We start from the raw sequence: 22371 nt of genomic DNA, 5'->3' as shown, positions 1-22371 counted from the left end.
GATTGTGGCCGGAACGCTTAAACCGACACTTGAAGTACTTACACGGAACACTAAGGCTGTAGGATTACTTCCGGCGGGTGAAATCTGGTGGGGTGGAGTGCTGCCTAGAGACAGTTTCCGGCACCAGTGAGAACTGTGGGAATGATTGCGGCTGTGGTGGTCGGGAAGGTCCTGCGTTCCTCCCACCCACTACAAAAGATACTGTGCGGAGTCCCTGCCGATACATGGCATTTCCTTGCAACGGCTTCTGGGCTTGCTGGCGCTGGAATTCAGAATAAGCTCCATTATCTTCCACCCGGGAGGTCAGTTTCCAGGGTTGGCCGTGCTTGTGCTTTGGGGAGGCTGTAAAAGAATCATTGGGGAGAAAAGATGGGGCGAGACCCTGGGCTGAAGGGCATGCTGAAATTTAACATTAGAAACACCCAGCAAAAATAAATCAGATCCACGTCATGTACAGTTGTTTTCCCCCGGATAGCTGCCTTTTTTCAAGGTACCTCAAGCAGGATCAGGAGATCTCCGGGATAGTGGTGTTTAAATTTATTAAATAAATCGTGTAGTAGTTGATCACTTTCCGGGGAAACAGTATTGGTTGCATACCACTTTGAAAAGGAAATCTCTGCTTCGCTCCTGTAATTTATTAGCTATCATCAGTAGAGCTCCATACTTACGCCTTCGCCAACCATGTGAAGATAATGGCCACGCCCCATATCTTTTTAAAGGTCTTGTTGAGGGGATGGAAAAAGTTAAGTGAATGAACTTCCAATGAAATACAAGAAGGAATACTGGACAAGTGCCTAACTTGCTGGGGAAGGATTGTGGGGGAGGGAATGAATGTAATTGCATGAACAATATCTGGCAGAGAGACTCCCAACTGTCAAAACAGATCTTTTGGATCAAAAGCAGGCTTTAAGAAGCATTCATTTTGAGTTGGTAAATACATCTGCCTTTTTTATCCAGTGTCCAGTCTGTTATATTCACTGATTTAGATAGCCCTTGTATGTGCTTTGCTCTCTGAAACTAATCTTTTGGAAGTGTTATGTGGTATCTAAACTATTCCAGGTGAACAAATATTTATTTCAATGCGGATGACAAGAACAATGATGGGTTTTTTAGAGGAACCATTTCACATTCTTTGCAATTTATTTATAGGCATCTGGATGATAAAGTCATCAAACTTGCTGTTTTCAGTGGATAAAATGAGTTGAAGGCAAGGATTATTTATTATTAGGCTTCTGTTGTACCTGTTTTATCACAGGGTGAGTGATTAATCTTGCTTTTTAATTTCAGATTTATCCATATAATGACAACTGAACAAATATTTGTTTTATATGTTGGAATAAGTATACATTTTTATTTTAGAATACAGTGCTAAAGCCCAGTTGTTTATGCACAGTCCAGTGTCTGTTCATCAGATTAAATTATGCTTATATAAGATAAAGCTAGAATTAAATAGATTTAGTATGGTTGCAGTAGTGGCAGAATCAGTTGCGAAAAAATACGAATAGGTGGAAATTGTTAATACTTATTTTAGAATTTAAATCTGATCAGTTCTTAAATACATAACAAACTATTTTAGTTGTCTTTTTGTTACATAGTTTTGTTTTTATTCTTTGCCCAGGGTCAGCAATAATTTAAAGACTTCTCTTTGCAGTGCATGGACACAAAACCAATGCGCAGGTAATTAAAATAGATTGAATTGTGACATCATACTAAATTATGTTTTATAATCAATGTACAGAATCTAGATCAGGGTTGGACTAGATGACCTACAATGTACCTTCCAATTCTGTTAATCTGTATCTATTAGACAACAGTACTTTAAAGCTTTTCATTTGTCCTCTTTTCCTCTGAGAACAGTGGTCTACTACAGTTGCCACTGCATTTTGGAAAGACAGAATGATGCAGAAATGAGTGATCTACAACTAACTTCTCATGGCTTTTGAATCACAGCTGTCAGTATCTTTCACAGTTGGTCATGACTTTTGAGACTGCAGAAGCATTATTAAGTTGCCTATCCCCATTTAAATGCTTCTGTGCATCCTCTAAATTTAAATTTTGCATCTGTGTCATTTAATAATTGGCAGCATTTGGTCAATCTTGTTTGGTCTTGGAACCTATTAAGTTAGGCCTGGTTAGTACTCGGATGGGAGATCATCTGGGAATTCCTGGACTGTAAACTAGATTGGGAACTAAAATGCTGGAAGAATACAATGAGAAATTATACTGGGAAATATCCATGAGGTTTGCTTTAAAGGTTGGTCTTTACTAATTCTTACCTATGTATCTGCATAATAATTGGTTTAACTTAACAGCTATTTACATGCCTTCATGTACAATAATCACCATCATTTAATTAGTAATCTGATCTAAGTTACTGAGATTAAAACTTGAATATGCAACAGCTATCTAAAATAGGATAATGGATAAGATATAGTAAACATTTAAATAAAGCTCACCTGATTTACCTTCTGGGTGGCTGATTCAACAATATTTGACTTAAAAGAACTTTGACTTCTGGTATCAGAAATACCAAGTGTCAGGGTCACACATTGAACAAAGCTGCAATATATTTGGCTTTCGGATGCCTGTAAACATTGCCACTATGTATTGTTAAATAAACCATGGATACATCTTGACTTCTTTTCCCTTACCCATGTCTTTTTGTACTGTGATTTATATAGGGCGTTCAGGAAAAATTTACTTCTCTTTTTACAGAAAATTTAGAGAGCCCATTAAAACTGTGTCACTTTCCTTTTTGAGGAAGGATGCTCATTGTACTAGTTTCTTTTTTTGACCATTTTATAAATTGCAAACATCCCATGGATCCACTTTGGTTTTATATTGTTTCTTATTCTTTTTCTAACTTGAGATGTTATGAATAGATTTTTTAAAATCAAATTCTATTTTTTCAAATTATAAACAAACAAGTCAGAAAACAAATATTTTAATTGAAATCTAAGCATCCATCAAACAGCAGTTTATCGTCTGCTCAATTTGATGATGACAACTCAAGCACTTTCTGACATGTTAAGATATAGTACATAAAGTTGAACAATATTATATCCTATTAATATCAGTGTATCGTATTTTCAAGTAATTCTACAAGTATTGGAAATAATGTGAAGTAACTATAAAACAGTCCCCAGATTCCCTCCCATTGCATTGGATTCTATGTTAAAAATCAAGGAAATTGGATAATTAAAATATACATCTCATCCTAATTATAAATATATTTTTTGAAGTTTGAATGTCTTGAAAAAAACTAGAAGCTTTTTTAAAAAGAAAGAACTCTGATAGCCCAAATTGTTCATAGTTTCTGTTTGGCTTTTTAATGTTTTCACATAGCTTTGGCTCTTTGGATTCTACAAGAAAATCTGGTATTACATCCATTTTGTTTCCAGCTACAATAGGTCCACTTTCCCTTTTAATAAAGAGGTCTATAAATAGCTACATTACTGTTTTTTCATTGTTGAATTACTTCTATCAAAAACATGTCAGGATGAAGTTTCTTATGACACTTTCCTTTCCTTTATAATTTAATAAATTCTTGTCCACTTCATGTTTTTGGTGTAATGTTTTCTATCCAGTGGTCTCACTGCTTTGTTACTTTATTAGGTGTACAAGTAATCGAGCAGGTGAAACCGGAATGGATGTAACAAGCCGTTGCACTCTTGGAGATCCCAACAAACTACCAGAAGGAGTGCCACAACCTGCTCGCATGCCTTACATCTCAGACAAGCACCCTCGCCAAACATTGGAGGTTATCAATTTGTTGCGTAAGCACCGGGAGCTGTGTGATGTGGTGCTGGTTGTGGGGGCCAAAAAAATCTATGCCCATCGAGTCATCCTATCAGCCTGCAGCCCCTACTTCCGAGCAATGTTCACAGGAGAACTTGCAGAAAGCCGGCAGACTGAGGTGGTGATCAGAGACATTGATGAAAGGGCCATGGAACTACTTATTGACTTTGCATATACTTCCCAAATTACAGTAGAAGAGGGCAATGTTCAGACCTTACTGCCAGCTGCTTGCCTTCTCCAACTAGCTGAGATCCAAGAAGCCTGCTGTGAGTTTCTGAAAAGACAGTTGGATCCTTCCAATTGCCTTGGCATTCGAGCATTTGCTGATACTCATTCTTGCCGTGAACTTCTTAGAATTGCTGATAAATTCACTCAGCATAATTTTCAAGAGGTGAGTAACCCTATAGTTAAAATCTGTTCAATATATGCATTGAAAGTAAGTGGCAACATGAACTGTACCGAAGTAGGTGAAGGTTCATTGTTTTTTGAACAGTCTTCAGCATTAGAAGAAAACAAAGCAAAACCAACTTCTCTTCAATTACAAGTTTCATCTAGCAAAAATAGACATGAGCTAAAAAAATCTTTATTCCGCATACTGTTAGCAAAGGTTTTTCATGTAGGGATTCTGTGGATTCCTTTATTTTTTCCTTATGTTCTTTATTTTTAGCTACTTAATCTGTAATACAGTTGTATTATTTTATTATGGGTGAACACTGAAATTTGTTTTCCTCATTTATTTCAAAACATTTCGCTGTATTTTATTTGTTGAATCTAATGTTTGAACTTTTTTTACTTTAATTGAAAGAAAATGTGATAATTACTCAAAATGAGTGTGACATAATAGGGGTAGATGACTTTGTATCGTAATTTTTTCTTAATTTAAATTGTATATACTATTTTGCATAGACCAATCCTTAAAACTACATGCATCTTGCAAGTCTAAAAATTTTAAACATTCTCATATTATGGTAACCTGTTTTTCTTTTTGATATTGCTCACTATAAATATCATAAATATTTTGGAGCAGAACAAATGTATCTTGACTGAGAACAATTATAGATTTTTCATTTGGGGGACTTCCTCAATTTTTATTAACTTGAGAAAGAGAGTTATGTAGAATTGGTTGATAGAGTGCTACACTGAGTACAGAAAAAACACTTGCTATAATATTGTATTTTGATGGAAATTAATACTACTACTACTAAGTGAAAATAATATTCTTTGAACAATAATTTTACAACCATAAAGGAAACAACCCAGAACATTGGTCTGGGGCCATATGTAGCTGAATTTCAGCATTGGTAATTGTTATTTTATGATTTTTTTAATAAAAAATTTTATTTTATACTATTTTATAATTCTAAAAGAATTTATGTTAATTATTAATAATCATTTGTTATTAATAAATAAATTAATTGAGCATGGATTACTTTTCACAGTGCATTTCCTATACATAGTTAAATGCAGCTTGATATGTGGTGATCTATGAAGTGAATAATGGAAATATCCATAATCTTTATAAAATAATTTATCTTCTTGTTTAGATTAGCTCATTGGGAAAAGATTATATCCATGTATAAAATACAGGTATAACTGGGACCCCGTCAGCCAAATGTAATTGTGACCCTGCAAGTACTGATGAATGGGCAGGGACACTACTTTTACAAGTCATATGGTGTTCAAATAAAAAATTATTTTTGTTTCAACTCTGATGTATTTATTATATGAGAAAAAGAGATACTTGAAAAAAATGTTAACAAAAGTCTTAAACTGATTTGAAATCTATAATATGCTTAGTAAACAATAGAACTTTATAAAAGGAATTGAATCATAGAATGTAAAGGAAGGGATATTGGAAATAATCTTGTCCAGAAGTTGCGATCCTGGCATTCCCAACAATTGATTGTCCAGCCTCTATTAAAACAACTCCAATGAATGATACTTTGCAGCCACAGTTGCAGAAAAAGCTATCTACTCGAATGTTTTATTATTTATTTAGGTTGTTTACATATTACCCTTCACCAAGAAATCCTAAAATGTTCACAATTACAATTAGAACATAATTAGAATACAATGTATTATTTGGTTTTAAAAAACCCTATGGAATTTCTGTGTTATAAGGTCAGCTGGATCTTTTAAAAAGATAAAGTAAGGACTTCCCCATTTGCTAAATGCATTCAGCTTATGGAAGAGAGCAAGGCAATCTCGATCTTCTCCTCAGTAAAACTCTAGAGATGGTTTTATTTTTAAAACTATTATAGTTCTTATGTTAAGTGATTTTATCCTACCTGCCTGGGGGCCTGGGGATTAGAGGGTGTAAAGTTTTGTACAATTGTTATATTTTGTACTGCTCTTTCTGAAAAGCAGACCAAAAAAGAGATTTCAGAAAGTTCCTTCAATTGACCTGATTCCAGTGGGGCAAAATAATATATTTTTCTTCGTTCTGTATATAATAGAAATGTTATGGATTCTCTTCTATCTTTGGAAAAAGTTGTTTTCCACTGAGGGCCTAGAGAGGGAATGCATTTGTACATGTTTGCAGTTTGTCAGAAGCTTGTATTTTGCACCACTTTAGTGCTTGGCAGCTTTTGCAGTCTGAATCCCTCTGAGGTACACAGCTCCTGTGTGTATATTTAGAGAAAGCAAATGAAAAGGAGGTGGGATAAAGTGAGTCTGTCTTGTAACCCTGAGGCACTCTGACAGAAGCTTTTTTTTACACCTTCCTACAGTACATTGGGTAATTTAATTTTGTTTTAGGCTCTCTGTACTTTTTTTGTCCATATTACAAATATAACTGCTTTATTGAAATGATTTATTCTCTCAATAGCATTTTGGGTTGCCATTATTTCCTGATTACAAATGGAGAAATCAAGACCTATAAGGACAACTCTGCAAAGGCCACTCTTAACACATAGTTGGCAAACATCTTAATTAATGCTTCTGGAATCAAAGCAAATGATTCTGCTTAATGACCCATACTGATTTTGAACTTAGATAATTTATATTGATGGCTTAATTAATGTAAATAATATTTGTTATATAAAATTTATTGTATGTAAAATGGTGCTTTAGATATATTATGAAATGCTTAAGATGAAATATGCAAAAGCAAAAGGTGTCGAAATATTTTTTCAACAGAACTTCTCCATTTTGAAATGGCTCTGCTTATTTTAAAATCTTATTATAGGTGATGGAAAGTGAAGAATTCATGCTGCTTCCAGCCAATCAGCTTATTGACATCATTTCCAGTGATGAACTCAATGTCCGGAGCGAAGAACAAGTCTTCAACGCAGTCATGGCTTGGGTCAAATACAGCATTCAAGAAAGGCGCCCGCAGCTTCCTCAAGTACATCCCAAATACATTTCTTACATGATTGCACATATGCAAATGTGCTATTTTGCAGGATATACATTTCTTTATTACTTATTTACAGTGTTGTTTGTTAATATGAACAAAAAAAAGAGTAGTTTGTTTGATAATGTAGCAGAATGTGAAATAGCAATTCATTCAGCCTTATTCTCTATGAGGCGATACCCAAAGCTCTGAGTCCACACTTAATTTGATCATTGGAGCTTGCTAAGTCTGCCCGAGTAGGAGAGCATCAAATTTTTAATCCATTGTTGTTGATTGACAGGTTTTGCAACATGTCCGCTTGCCACTGCTTAGTCCAAAGTTTTTGGTGGGCACAGTTGGTTCTGATCCCCTCATTAAAAGTGATGAAGAATGTAGGTAAGTCTTTACTAACAAATATCCTAATATAAAATTGTGAAGTTGTTCTGTTAAAAATTACTATGAGTCTATAGCACTTTTTAATGTTTTCTTTCTTAAGACTTGCTTATTAGAAAAACATCTTTGACATCTTTTCTATCAACAAATACTGTACATATGTAGACCAAAGTATGCATTTCTTGTACACTGAGAAGATCAGTAAAAACTGGCATGGTGTTTCTTCAAGAAAACTAACATTTTCAGACAGTAAATGTAAAAAGGAAAACTTTTCAGAATGTAAAGCTTGAAAAATACTCAGCTGGCAAAGTGCTGTGCTCCATCTTTCAATATAAAGCAATACCATCAATATTAATAATTATATTTCAGATTAGCTGTACTAATTTTTCCTTGGGTTGTGTTTTAATTTATTTGTAGGGATTTAGTAGATGAAGCTAAGAACTACCTGCTGTTGCCCCAAGAACGACCACTGATGCAGGGTCCTAGAACTCGACCACGCAAACCCATCCGTTGTGGAGAGGTGCTCTTTGCAGGTATGCATACATGTCTTTAGTTCTCAGCATTTTTGTCAGTTGTGAAGAGCCTTTGCTTTCTTCCTAAATCCCAAGAAATCCCTTGTGTTTTTCTTACTTGAGAAAAAATATAAGACTATGGTGTGTTGCAAAATTCACAATGTGTCTTACAAAATGCAGGTTCCTCAATCAGAAATTTGAAAGTAGGATAAAAAAGAGGAAAAGCTTAGCCAAAAGAGTTATAGTAACAAAAGTAAAAGTGATCTGGCTGTGTTACCTTGAAATCCTGCAATAAAAGAAAATATAAAAGGCAGAATAGTAGATAGAACTAATACATTTTGGAGTACACATTATTTGCTGCATGTGGTTTCCTGCACTGTGGTTGATGTGCCTTTTTAATTTTCTCACTTAAACTCGTGCATATAACTTCTTATAGCCCTACAGAGACGAGAATCTTTTTTTTGTGTTTCATAATGCAGAGGTCACAGGGGAATCCCTCTAGTTCCATAAGTGAGGGTGGATGGAAGGGAGAACCACCTGGTCCTGGTATACAGGCAGGAATTTATCAGTGGACAGAAACATACCAGTCAATGCAGTTAGGACAGTAGATAAAAACTGCTACCCTTTTGTCCCCCTGGTCACTGCTACACTTATATCTAAAATATAGTAGAACCTCTGGTCATGAATGCTTCTGATCATGATCAAATTGGGTTCCAACCAAAAAAATCACTTTCTTTTTTCACGGCTGATTTCCCCTTTTGCACCATTTTTTTTTTTTGTAAGCGCCAAATTTCCAAAATTGGGTTCAGGTCACAACCAAATCGGGTTGCGACCAAAGTTATGGAACGAATTATGGTCATGATCAGAGGTTCTACTGTATGTTGGCTCACTCACGAGTCCTCACTGCCCTTTACGTGTTCCTTTTTTTTTTTTTTTTGAACAAATTTTATTAATTTTTAAAGACATACAAAACATGAAACATAAGAACATAAAACCTCTTTTCTGAAAGTTATTTGTAAATTTTAACAAAACAAATAAAACATTTTATACACCATTGGCACATCTCCTTATAAACACATACATATCCTTTCAAGTTTCTCATTATTTCTCCCTTTACTTTTATTCAATTATATTTCTTTTCTATATTTATCTATTTTATATGTTTTTATTCACTATACCTATTTTTCCTTCTGACTTGCTTTATTCTCTTCTATCTTTTATTCTCAGTTGTCCTCTTCTAACATTCCTCCAAGGTTTTATTAGCTCAATCAAACATAAACACACAAAAACACAAAACATAAAAACATAAAAAACATCTTTTCTGAAAGTTGCTTAGTCCCGGGTTACAATTCTTCGTACAGACACAAATTCAAATTCATATTCATTTTGTATACCATTCCATATCTTATTACCATTTTCAATTTTCTATATAGCTTCTCATCTCTTTTAAATTTTCTTAGTTTTATTTTATTTATCTCATCTCAATTCAAATCATAATATTTATTATTCTTTGTCTGTTCTGTTTTATCCATTTATCTTTCTTCTTTAAACAAAACTTCTCCTGTACACTAATTGGAGTATGACGCCTTTGTCTCTTTCCCCTACATTTATAATACTTAATATAAAATACATAACTTACATTGGGATTCTGTTTGGTACATTCTAAAATTATACAATATTACAATGCCAATACAAATCTATTCATTAGTATTAATATTCATTTATATCTTAAACACTTAACACATTACTTTTCAATTGAATATCATACTTTTATGAGGACCAATTTTCCATAGTTATTTCCCCCCCACATCACATATTTTAAATCATTATTTCATTAGAATGTTCCCCCTTCTCCTACTTCAAATCTCTCATTTCACAAAAAATTTCACTGGGATAACACCATCTAATCATTAATCTTCTTAAACATTTTACCCATTTCAATTAAATATAATGCCTTTATGGGAACACTCATGCTTTCCATAGTTATTTCCCCCCACATCACATATTTTATATCATTGTTTCGTTAAAATGTTCCCCCTTCTCCTAGTACAATTCTCCCATTTATTTACTAAACATTTTATCAGATTTTAAATTACTTATTATTTCCAATTTTCTAAGATTATTTCTAAGTACAGATATAAAAATACAATCTTATGTACCTTTCCAGAATCCCTTTTTCAATAAAGTTTACCCATTATCTCTAAAAGACTTTTGTTTCTTTGCATCTTGCTCCCCACCATTGAGGCTTCTCGTTCTCCCTTGCTTATTCTTCTCCTTGCCCTCTTTACCCTTGTGTTTCTCCACCTCCCTTTTGTTCTGCTTTCCTCCTTTCTGTTATTTTCTAACATAGTATCCACTTTTCACCTTATTCTTCTCTTTTTTGGTTGTTTTTCCAAATCTTAAAGTCCTCTTTTCCTTTTTTCTCTTTCTCCTTTTCTTCCCCAACTAAAGTCACTTGTTCATCAAAAATGGCTTCTTCTTTATCCCAGTCATCCTGTTGCGCAGTCAGCTTTTCATAAGTACAAACCGTCATTTCTAGAAATTGAAAAAGAGTGCCAAGAGAATCCTTCCCTTCTTGCTCTTCCTTTTTATATTTTTGGTATTCAAGTTTCAATCCATCCACAAGTGATGCCATTATAGAGAGAAAAGGTTTTTCCAAACAACCACCCAAGTGCTTTTAATCAAAGATAGTTCAGAAGCTCCAAAATCACCAAGCAATCCAAATAAGCTGTTTCTTTTAAGTACTTTCTCCTTCTTCACTTTCTCTTTCTGGGGTTAATGTTTAGTCACAAAGTTTCATTTAAAATGTATCTTTTAGAAGTCTTATTGATGTTTAATAACTCTTTAAAATACTAGGCAATCTTCTCCTTATTTTCAAACTTTGCTCCAATTTTTTTTCCTCTCCCTTCCCACTCACAGCAAAAAGATTTTTTTTAAAAGAAACGTTCAGAAATCCTTATCCCTTCAGCATTTAATTACCTCCAATGCAGGTTTTCTGATTTCTCTTATAGTTCCATCCGCTGTCACGTTAGGAAGGAGAATGAAAAGAAAGAAAAGAAAAAAACTTTCCCTTTTAGAATTCCATTCGCCGCTTGTAACTCTCTCTGGAAACAATTTATCTTTGGCAGCTTTCAAATTCCAGGGTACTTTCTTTTACTTTATCCCGGTCAAAAACCACTTTCACAGCTCTTCCGACTTTCTTCCTCCTGCACAATCTTGTCCGGCTGCAGGTTTCTTCGTGGCGGCCATTACTGACCGCCACTCCTCCGCCTTGGGAAAAGGGGGTTTTGCCGGCTGGGGAGGGGGTCTGCGACACCCCCAAACCCCTATCCGGATCCCCCCTGTCTTCAGCTGCCCCTATGGGGCAGCTATATCCCCCAAATCCAAGCGGATCGGGGGAACCTTGGCAGCGAGTGCAGCAGGGATCGTGCAGTATCGCGAATCCCTGCCGCTGCCGAAGGCTTGCAAACCGGAAGTCCCCCTTTACGTGTTCCTGTATAGTCAGAATGAGGAGATCCACAACCACCATTCAGAATCATAACTTAGATTCTTACCTACAGAATCCTGGACTTGCTTCTGTTGAGTCCTCAAGAGGATAAAGGGCAAAGGCAGAGACATGTCAGGGGTATGCCAAATGCAGATTCTCTACTTTCCTGACCTTCCGATCCTGTCGACTATGCCAGGCTGTTGTGGGAAACATGCCCACTTAAGTAAGGAATCAAAGCTTTTGCAGCTAGGTGCAACTAAATATCTATATCCACCTTTATTTTTACAAATAAGCTATGGACATATCTGACACACGTTACCCCCTTTTCCCACAATTCTGAGGTGGGTTGGGCTGAGTGACTGGCCCAAAGTCACCTAGGTGGCTTTCATGGCTAAGGCAGAACTTGAACTCGTGGTCTCCTACTTTCTCTGTATTTTGTTTTTTCTAAGGAGCCTTCAGGCCTGCCTTTTCATCTGATACTTTACTAGCTCCCTCTAAATTGTATCCCTATTTTGCTCATCAAGGGAAAGATAACAATCTTGTTTCCGTTACCTGTTTTTCTCTCCTCTAGGGTCATCAGACGTTGCCTTCTGGGTATAATATGCACTTTAGAGGCATGTGTGTATGCATTTGTGTGTTTATGCATGTGTATATATATGTATACAAAATATCTTACTCCCACACTCCATATGTCTAATTATAGTCTGCCATTTTACTCTCTCCCAATTTGATTTTCTCAGTGGGTGGCTGGTGTAGTGGAGATGCAATTTCCAGTGTTGAGCGCTATGATCCTCAAACAAATGAGTGGCGGATGGTGGCTTCCATGAGCAAAAGACGATGTGGTGTTGGAGTTAGTGTCTTGGATGATCTTCTTTATGCAGTAGGAGGACATGATGGTTCTTCCTATCTAAATAGTGTAGAAAGGTAAGTTCTAGGTTTATCACACAAAGCATAAGCTCTTCAGTGTGTGCTTGCTAACGTTATAGCAATGATTGATTGATTTAAGGGATAAATAAATAATGTATTTAATGGAAAAGCAAGATATATATCATAAGTCATAGTATCTGAGACTTGGGAACAGTGACAGTGTGTTGTGGTTTTATTCCTTTACCCAGAAGAAGTTTCAGTTAGTGGTGGAAGGGAGATAAACTCCAAGCTCCTGTTTTGTGGGGGTCCTCGAGACTCAACTCTCTCATCTTTTCTATTTAACATCTATATGAAGCCATTGGGTGAGTTTATGTAGTGGCATGGGATTGGCTATCACCATTATGTGGATAATACCAGTTGTATATCACAACCCCAGGCCAAACAAGTGAAGTCTATGTCGTGGCATCTGGAGACTGTTAAAGTCTGGATAAAAGGTTCAGTCTCAGCCATTAGGAACACTTTTTAAGATCATCATGCTAATTACTAATTATATTCCAATATACTACTTAATAGATATGATGTAGAAATTATCTTCACATGGCTTTTGTATTATTAAAATGACTCAGGATTTTTCTTTCCTTTCAAAAAATAAAAAAATTAAAATACAGGTAGTCAACGCATGACCACAATTGAGCCCAAAATTTCTATTGCTAAGTGAGACAGTTGTTCAGTCAATTTTGCCCCATTTTAGTACTTTCTTTTGCCACAATCGTTAAGTGAATCATTGCAGTTAAGTTAGTAACATGGTTGTTAAGTGAATCCGGCTTCCCCTTTAACTTGGCTTGGCAGAAGGTCGCAAATGATGATCACCTGACTCTGCAACCATCATAAACAAGAAACAATTGCTAACTATCTAAATGGTGATCATGTGACCATGGGGATGCTGCAATGGTCATAAGCATGAAAAATGGTCATAAATCACTTTTTTCGGTGCCATTGTAACTTTGAACGGTCACTAAATGAACGAGGGGTATCTGTATAGGGATTTTAGATTGCTTTGAAAATAGTAATAGGGAGTCTATGCCCTGTTTTCAGACTAAAAACAAGCTGTGCATTTTCGTCTCACCGTACAAAACCCTTAATGTAATCCCAGAAGTTTGCTTTGTAAAACAGTAGAGAAACAAGCCAAAGAAACAAATCCAGATCTTGCCACACTAGCCTGAAAAAGTAAAATCAGAAAATGGTAACTTGGATCATGTGGGTGACAAGAGCCTGCCAATTTGGCAACATCTTTCCTCCATCCCCGCCCCCACATATAAATACAGCTCTTAGTTAACAGATTTCTCCACTCTATGGCTTACATTGATACAATATTCAGTTTAAAAATATAAGCAATCTTAGGATCAATGACAAATTAGCATTAAAAGCAACAGTTTAAATTCAACTCATAAGCAGGACCATATATTAAAAATCATGAATAATCCAGCGAGAATTATATATGTATCAGGGAATGAAGGTTTTCAAAAGAAAGAAAAAGAATTTCACCTCTGTCCTCTCTTCTCCCTCTTCTGGACTGAATCAGAAATACTACTCTGAACAAAGTTTTGCTTTTAGTCCAGTATTCTCAGCCCAGGTGAACTCTTAACAATATGGATGAAAAACACAAGTTTCAAGTGAAGAAAATACAGAACTCATAAGAAAAGGAGAACTTACAAGATGATTACCATGAAGACCTGAAATATATCTTTCTTTTCCAGATATGATCCAAAAACCAATCAGTGGAGCAGCGATGTGGCACCTACCAGCACCTGCAGAACCAGTGTTGGAGTGGCAGTACTTGGTGGATATCTGTATGCTGTAGGTGGTCAGGATGGTGTTTCCTGTCTTAACATCGTTGAAAGGTATTTTAAAAATCAACTTGGAAACAGAGTTCCTTAAGGAAGATAGCAGAATTACTTTTACTGGCAGTGAGATGTTTCCTTCTTTTTGTTTCAGATATGATCCAAAAGAAAACAAATGGACTCGTGTAGCTTCCATGAGTACTAGGCGACTTGGGGTGGCTGTGGCTGTATTAGGGGGTTTCCTGTATGCTGTTGGAGGCTCTGATGGGACATCACCTCTGAACACAGGTATTTCCCATAGAAGCTCAATTTACTTACATACCTTTGTTGTTCAGGGTCATTGAACAATGAAACAATTGTTATCAGTGTTATTGAGAAAAAATGAACCTATAACACAGCAGGAAAGATTAATTTTTTTACCAAGTTGTTATACCTCATTTATTCTTTAGTAAGTAGATTGGTTGTCTCTATCTGATAGACAGATTTTCCAGATAATTCAGTTGAGAGTTTTGAATAAGAGTGATTAAGTTCCTCAGGATTAAAAAGCTTGTGTAGGATAGGATAATTAAATAGAACTAATTTTTAGTTAGTATATATCCAGATTTGAGAAATATGTACAAGCTACTTTTTTAACACTCTTCTGTGTTGCTTGAAACATCTGATGGGCTACCAATATAAACTGAATATTGAATTAGATTATAGTTTGATAATTATCAATATCTCATCTGTTCTTCTGATTATTCTTTTGCTACAATTTGTTGATATGGGGGAGGTGGATTTAGATTGTGTTTTGCTATTGTCAGATGTCTTTATTGTTTGACCAGTATCATAAAAACCATCCACAGTGGAACGCTACAATCCCCAGGAGAATCGCTGGCATACAATTGCACCTATGGGAACTCGACGTAAGCACCTAGGGTGTGCCGTGTATCAAGATATGATCTATGCTGTGGGAGGCAGAGATGATACTACTGAACTTAGCAGTGCTGAGCGATATAATCCCAGAACTAACCAGTGGTCTCCTGTGGTAGCGATGACATCACGCCGTAGTGGGGTAAGGCCTTTGGTTGGTTGACTGCGATTTCTCCATATCATGATTAGACTGCCCAGTATTGAGACCCAGTAGTAAGAGGAGTGCAAAAGTTGCAATTAAAAAGTTAGAATTTGGAAAAGGAAAAGGTAGCACAGTATTGAACTTAGAACCCTGCTCCATGTTGATATGCACTATAATAATTATTTATAAAGTATCAGATTACACAGTATAAGATCATTTTTAATGGGAGATCTTTGGATACTGTATGTTACAGTATAAATGAAACTTAAGCAATAACATGAACTGTGCAAAGTTACTATTCCAACTGTTTTAAGTGTGCATGAAAATAATTACAGCTAGTCCTTGACCTATGACCATTGGGTCAGCGACCATTCAAGGTTATAATAGCACTGGATGAATGGTGGTTATAACCACTTCATTGAGATCTGGCCATCCCAGCATCCCTGCGGTCATGTGAATGCAGTGTAGGCACTTGACACCTTTTGTACTTTTGAATGGTTGCCAGGTGCCCTACAATCAGGCATCACTGTTTGCAATCTTCCCTGCCATCCTCTCCAGAAAGTAAATGAGAAAGCCAGCAGGGAAGGTTACAAGTCATTGGGGTAAGTCTCCCCAACCTGTCTTTCTGCATCTGTGCCATGTCAACCATTTGAGCATCTTTGTGGATCCTCCACAACTCTTGCTGCACCTCCTTCACACCATTGCACACCCAACCTGCACCTATTTTCTGATTGTTCCTTGCACACTTCCCCAATCTGTGCTGTCTCATGTAGTCTTGCACCTTCTTCAACCATGCCTCTTACGCATCCCTTTGCACTTTAACCAATCAGTGTTCATTGTGCTCCTCCTTGAGCTGCACACCTCTTGCACATCCCCTTATGTAGACTGCTTGACCTGCACCACGCCCCTCATGCATCCTAGTACCCTCTCATTTCCTCTTGCACACAGCAACGACTGATCTACTAACCTGCCAACCTGGAACTTGCAACTTCCTGTCTGCTTTTCCATTGACTTTGGTTGTGGGAAGCCAGCAAGTTGCCTTGTCTAATGACCGTAGGATTCAGTTAATAATGGCAATGGGACTGCAGGAACTGCCATCACTACACTTGCAATTTAGAACACTGAACATCAAAAATTTGTACTGTAGCATTCTTGCTTATGTAATTAACAGAAATATTTTTATTTATCTACATCCTACCTTTATTATTTTGATAAATAATTCAAGGCACCAAATGTTACTAATATTTCTTCCTCCTCCCATTTCCCCCACTACAACTCATGAGGTGAGTTGGACTGAGAGTGATTAACCTAACCATTACATCAAACTTAACCACTAGACCAGACTTAATTATCTCTTAGGTTGGACTTGCTGTAGTGAATGGACAACTAATGGCCGTGGGAGGCTTTGATGGCACAACATATTTGAAGACTATTGAGGTGTTTGATCCCGATGCCAACACATGGAGGTAAACCAGATTTTGAACAGTGATAAGCAGGGCATAAGTCACACTGTATTTATTTCACCTTGTTATCTCTCTGATATATAATCAGCCCCTGAAAATAATGGGTTAGTTCACAAACAAACTATAATCTATGGCAGGGACCTCCAACTGTTCCAGCTTTGTAGACCGATGGGGTGGGGGGGAGGGGAGAGAGATGGTTCCGCAGAAGCAGTTGGCGTGCGTAAGCTCCATTTACACAAGTACATGCACCCACTGCTCAGAGAAATGGAGTTTCACACGTGAGTGCCCACCAGTCATGCAAATGTAGATTCCTGTACAAGCACACTTGCCCACCACTTGTGCAGTTCAGAACCGGGCCATGGCCCAGGGGTTGAGAACTCCTGATCTAGAGAGTACAAGATACTCTGATTGATTTCACACATTATACTAAACCAGTGGTGGCTAACCTTTTTCGGCTCCTGTGCCAAAAATTGCGTGCCATAGGTTCGCCATCACAGTACTAAACTACAGATGACCAATTCTAAACATGATGGTGCCAAAATATAAAACATATTGTAACATCACAACACAAGCCCTGCCATTTTATACTTGCATACAAGTAATTAAGAGTCAAAATTTGCATCATGATCACATTTGCATCATCTACATACACACACACACACACACACACACACACCCAACTCCTTATGCATTTAACCAAAGCCAAGTAAAACAAATTTCTGGTGTGGCATAATGTCTGTACAAAGCACCCACTGTGGGTTTATGGGCAGGAGCAATACACTCTCAGAATTCATGATCTATGATTTCTGAAATGGAAGTGTGTTTGATTAAAGTAGTGCCAATGTATACAGTTAATACCAGAGGAACTCCACAAAGGTAACACGTATTATCTTCCAAAGTCATTTATTCTTACATGAAATAAATTATTATAAGAGAATTATATCGGTTGTGAAATCCAGCTTTTCTTAATGCCCAAACTGAGCTATTCTGGAATTCTAATTTCTTTGAAGGCATAATTGGGTTAAATAGATCCCTTTGGGGGGAAAAATTCCAAATAGAACATGCAGGACATTTAAGAAGAGATGTTTGATTGACTTGTGCACGTTGGATAATAGTTCTCTTTTCAAAGAATCTACTGTAGAAAAAGTAGTTTCCAATATTTCTTTCCCAAACCCCAAAAACTTTAACCTTAGACTGTCTACTGTTGACCTCACTCCTTTCCTAAGAGGTCTGTAGGGGGCGTGCATAAGCGCACCAACTGTCCTTGTCCTATTGTTTCTTTTATTTTTCTTATATGTATCCATGTATTCATCACTATGTTTATACTTATACCTATTATCTTGTAAGCAATTGACAAATCAAATCAAATAAAAATAAATAAAATAAAAATATGAAATTAGGTTTAGATTAGAGGATCTACATTAATTCAAAACAGTACCAGGTTTTAGAGTAACTGGTCATAAAGAATGAGTTCTATTCATATCAAGTTAATAGATAAATGGGTAAAATAATTTCCCGGGGCAAGAATTAACATTCTTTTATCACTTATACCTGTTAACTGTGTTCTTAGAAAATCAATACAGACTAGTTGGCAGCATAACAAAATTAACAGATGTAAAAAAGTTAAAACTGAAGTGTAGACCAGAAAATTAAAAAACTAAAAAGACATTGTTAAGTCATTTGTCTTATTGCTGATAGACATTCGCAGATATTGAAGATTTTACCTTAAATAAAATGTGCAGAAATATCTCAGACACAGATACCTTTAACTTGGTATATGCAAGGTATATTCAAAGTTTAAAAATATTCTGCTAATCAAATTGTATGAGGAAAATCTGAGAACATGCAAGAGATGTTATTAGTTTACCAACTGCATTGTAGCATATATGAGTATGTTACTTTTTTCTTAACTTATTCCCAACTTTTTAGCTTTGCCCAAACTTTTAACTAATTCATAGACGAATGCAAGAAAATAACTTCTTAAAAAAGGAAAGCGAACCTTCAATTTATCAAACATATTGACACCTTAAGTTTGTTCAATAAACCTTGATTACTCATGGCTTAACATGTGTTCTAATCACAGTGTAAAGGAAAAATCATGTATGCTTTGATTAATTAATAAGGTATAATCAATAACTGATCTTCTAAAATAATTTAAAATTTGCCTGGAAAAACCAACGTTTTTGCTAAAAAATTTCTTATTCAGTATGGCATTTCATCTGGTTTTATGATTTTAATACATTTTTATTATTGCAATTTATTTCATCCAGATTTTAATTTTATTCATCATAGTAAGTAAATAAAATTAGAATTAAAAGTGTAACATTTATGAGGATATGATGAAAAACCTCATGAACTTCTTACACAAGCTCGTTGACTTATAAGCATCATGTAAATTTCCATGCATCTAATATAAATTGACTGTATCTCATTTTCTAATTTAATTATTTTTAGAATCCTCAGTTTTAGACTTTTCAGCAGTCTTATCTCTGATTCATATACATTTTGTTATAGAAGAATAAGCATACCATTTCTTCTGCAGGCTGTATGGAGGAATGAACTATCGTCGACTTGGAGGTGGTGTGGGGGTTATCAAAATGACACACTGCGAATCCCATATATGGTAAAAAGCCAAAGGGAAAATTTTGCTTGTTTCTTCATTCCAACTGAAACATTTGTGTTAGGTAACTTAAGAACCTTTCAAGACTCTAGTAAAATGAGATCACTTATGTTCTTGCTGTGCCTCTTCCTTTGGAACTGCAGTGGATATTCAAACGTTTGCTCTCTTCTCTGCTACAATTAAGGAAGAACATGCTACCCAACTGCAGAAAACTCCCTGGAACAGTAATTTCCTTGTATTTATCTTCCTATCCTAATATAATCTTTCTGTTGGAACTGGAATCCACTGTTACGTCAAGCATTGTCTAAGATCCCAGATACATGTGAGTTCTTTCAAAGAGGTGAACCTGTGTGAAGAAGTGACAAGCTGTAAGAGCAATGTTTCTATAAACATCATTTGCCTTGATCAGAAAGTATGTAATAAAGCCAGATGGTCTTCTGCATCTGCCTTGTTGTAAAGAAAATGGCATACAACCTAACCCTAACCCTACTCATTTCAGCAGGATGAGTGATAGATTTTAAAACACATTGTACTGATAATATTGAACAGTTTTCTTAAATCTGAGACTTACTCCATTTAATTCATTACACATACACACACACACAAGCACACAAGCTGTTAAATAAGGGTATAAGTGTTACTTAGAAAATTGCAACAAGTACAAAGTATTGCAAATTCATGATCTAGTTATTGGAACAAGAAATAGGAATATGGAACTTTTAGCACAATTTATTAGTTGGTTTCCACAAAACTAAACAGAAGCAATTCAGGAATCCAGATCTACTTTTATTTAGTGCCATTAATTTTACTGAAATGAGTGTGACTCTTAGATGCATTTCACTGTTGGCATAGTGGGAACATTTCTCTAATACCCAAACGCAAATCTGGACAGTAATCTTGCAGTATGGGTTAAAGAAAGGGGGGAAAGTATCCTTAATAATTAATAGGAAATAAAATAAATTCCCACTTTAGCCTCAGGTACTATGCTTATTCTGCTTTAAATGCCTGAATTTCTGGATTCTAAAGTATAAGAAGGCCAGCCTTACTATGCTTCTGAAAGAAGTGATTAGAACATTAGGACTTTCAGTTTAGCTTTTCATATTTATCCTTAAGATGTAGTTTTATTCTGTTGGGAGGGAGGGGGTTAGGACAGTTTATGAAAATTGGATTGTAAAAATATATTTATTACAACTGTGCCAGCATTGCAGCTGAATCAGATGCAGGATATCTATGTACAGCTTATATCTGAATTGGGTGACAACAATTCTTAATTTGATACATCCCACAACACTAGCCAGTTCTTGTAATTCCAAAAGCTAAAAAAGAATGGATGAACTGCTTTGATCTTGGTGGATTATAACCACTGGGAAAAACCAAGTGACACTGAAGTGTCCTGTTTCACCTTTATAAGAAACAACTTTGTTTATAAACTCAAGCATCTTCAATGTCTATTATATCTATTCATAAATTGGGATGGGGTAGAGAATCACAAATCAAATTTGGGGAGGCATTACTTGAGATAAAACCTTTTACCCTAAAGGTTGGCATTCTTGTGTTTACATATTAAACATTTGCACCTTTATGAAGAAAAAGTATTCTGTAAACAATTGTTTACATATCATGCTTTTTCTAGCATGTTAACTTGTATAGTGTTATTAAATAAAATCTGTGTGAGTATTATGTTCTCTCATGATTCCTGTATTTGCCAAATTTATATTGTAATACTCAAAGAATTTTGTTTATTCTAGATATGAATTTTTACATAGGTCAGTCAATATATGTACTCTCAGTAAACTTTTCTTTTGTATATTTTCTTTTTTCATCAGTAGTGTTATGCTATTGTAATAGACAAGAATTGCAGGAAACCTAAAAAGGATTGAAAACTAAGTTGTCCCCAGTTATTTAAGAAAATTTATATGGTCTTACTTTCAATTACTCCAGACAACTTACAACAATAAAAAAACAACATATAAAATCAATCACAACAGTCCCACCCCACCCTGGTGGCAACAACAATCAAACAAGCCATTTGATGGGCTCCATCCTGCTCTGGGCTTGCTGGACCCATTGGCAAAACCAGGTCTTCAGGGCATTATGAAAGAGTGTCAAAGTGGAGTTGAATCTTATCTGTGTAGGTATGATGTTCCATAGGGAGGGAGCCACCATGGAGAAAGCCCCTTCTTCTTGGTCCCACTAGATGGACCTCCTTAGGAGAAAGGACCCATTGCATTCCCTGCCTCTCCAGAAAAAGATAGCCTTTGAAATAACTTCACCCCAAGCCGTGTAGGGCTCTAAAGGTGACAACCAGCACCTTGAATTGGATCTGGAAGCAAATTGGCAATCAAGGCAGCTCCCACAGAAGAGATGACGTGCACATTTAAGCCTGCACAAAACCATATGGGTCACTGCATTTTGAACCAATTGAAGCTTCCGGATACTTTAAAAGGGCGGCCCCATTTAGAGCATGTTGCAATAGTCAAGATTATGCTTTCCTGTGTTGGGAAAAAGTTATAGCAAGATTAACTATTCAAACTTGTAATCTATATTCTTTTATTCAGTTTTTATGTCACCAGTCTAAAGACACTCAGTAATTACAATGTAACAAAAAGAATAGTTAAACGAAACAGAAATCAGGAACAAAATTCAAGAACAAGTGATGCAAATGGTGTAAAATAATGAAAAGCTATTTGAAAAAGCTGCTATGAATGACTTTCAGTTTGATCTCTATTTAATAGAGTGATCATTCCATAGCACCAGTACTATAACAAAGAAGCGACACCTTTTACCTTCACTAGGAATGTGGAACAAGACAGGTGCATTTTTCTTCATGATCTAACAGATTGGGTTGAATCTGGTTGGGGGAAAGCAATCCTCTAGGTGGCCAAATGTCAAGCCATGAAAGACTCTACAGTACTTTAAATTGTAGTTAGACCTGAACTGGTAACAGACTGGTAATATGCTCCAAATGTAGGAAGCCAGTTAAGACATGGGCCACAAAGGGA

General features: G+C 35.9%; 1 protein-coding gene across 4 annotated transcripts; it reads left to right on the top strand.

The window, feature by feature from the left end:
- Positions 1 to 84: 84 nt before the first annotated feature.
- On the top strand, positions 85 to 21049 carry KLHL20 (kelch like family member 20). 4 transcript variants are annotated; one of them, XM_026669167.2, is made up of 13 exons: positions 85 to 302; positions 1150 to 1256; positions 1619 to 1677; positions 3616 to 4189; positions 6986 to 7144; positions 7434 to 7528; positions 7943 to 8058; positions 12265 to 12448; positions 14149 to 14292; positions 14360 to 14520; positions 15078 to 15286; positions 16646 to 16752; positions 19292 to 21049. In XM_026669167.2, the coding sequence occupies exons 3-13, from the start codon at positions 1655 to 1657 to the stop codon at positions 19374 to 19376; spliced, it is 1857 nt and encodes a 618-aa protein (XP_026524952.1). In that variant the 5' UTR covers positions 85 to 302; positions 1150 to 1256; positions 1619 to 1654; the 3' UTR covers positions 19377 to 21049. The 4 variants fall into 4 exon arrangements, with proteins under 4 accessions (XP_026524952.1, XP_026524953.1, XP_087817042.1 ...); XM_026669168.2 differs by having other exon boundaries at positions 95 to 302; positions 14387 to 14520; XM_087960916.1 differs by lacking the exon at positions 1150 to 1256 and having other exon boundaries at positions 107 to 302; positions 14387 to 14520.
- The last annotated feature ends 1322 nt before the right edge of the window (positions 21050 to 22371 follow it).

Source organism: Notechis scutatus, chromosome 3 (assembly GCF_049901735.1).
Source record: "Notechis scutatus isolate UNSWTSFEM ecotype Mainland chromosome 3, rNotScu1.2, whole genome shotgun sequence".
In the NCBI taxonomy this organism is placed as follows: Eukaryota; Metazoa; Chordata; class Lepidosauria; order Squamata; family Elapidae; genus Notechis; species Notechis scutatus.
The sequence above is the reverse complement of the archived record's forward strand: the minus strand, read 5'-3'. Positions and strand labels throughout refer to the sequence as shown.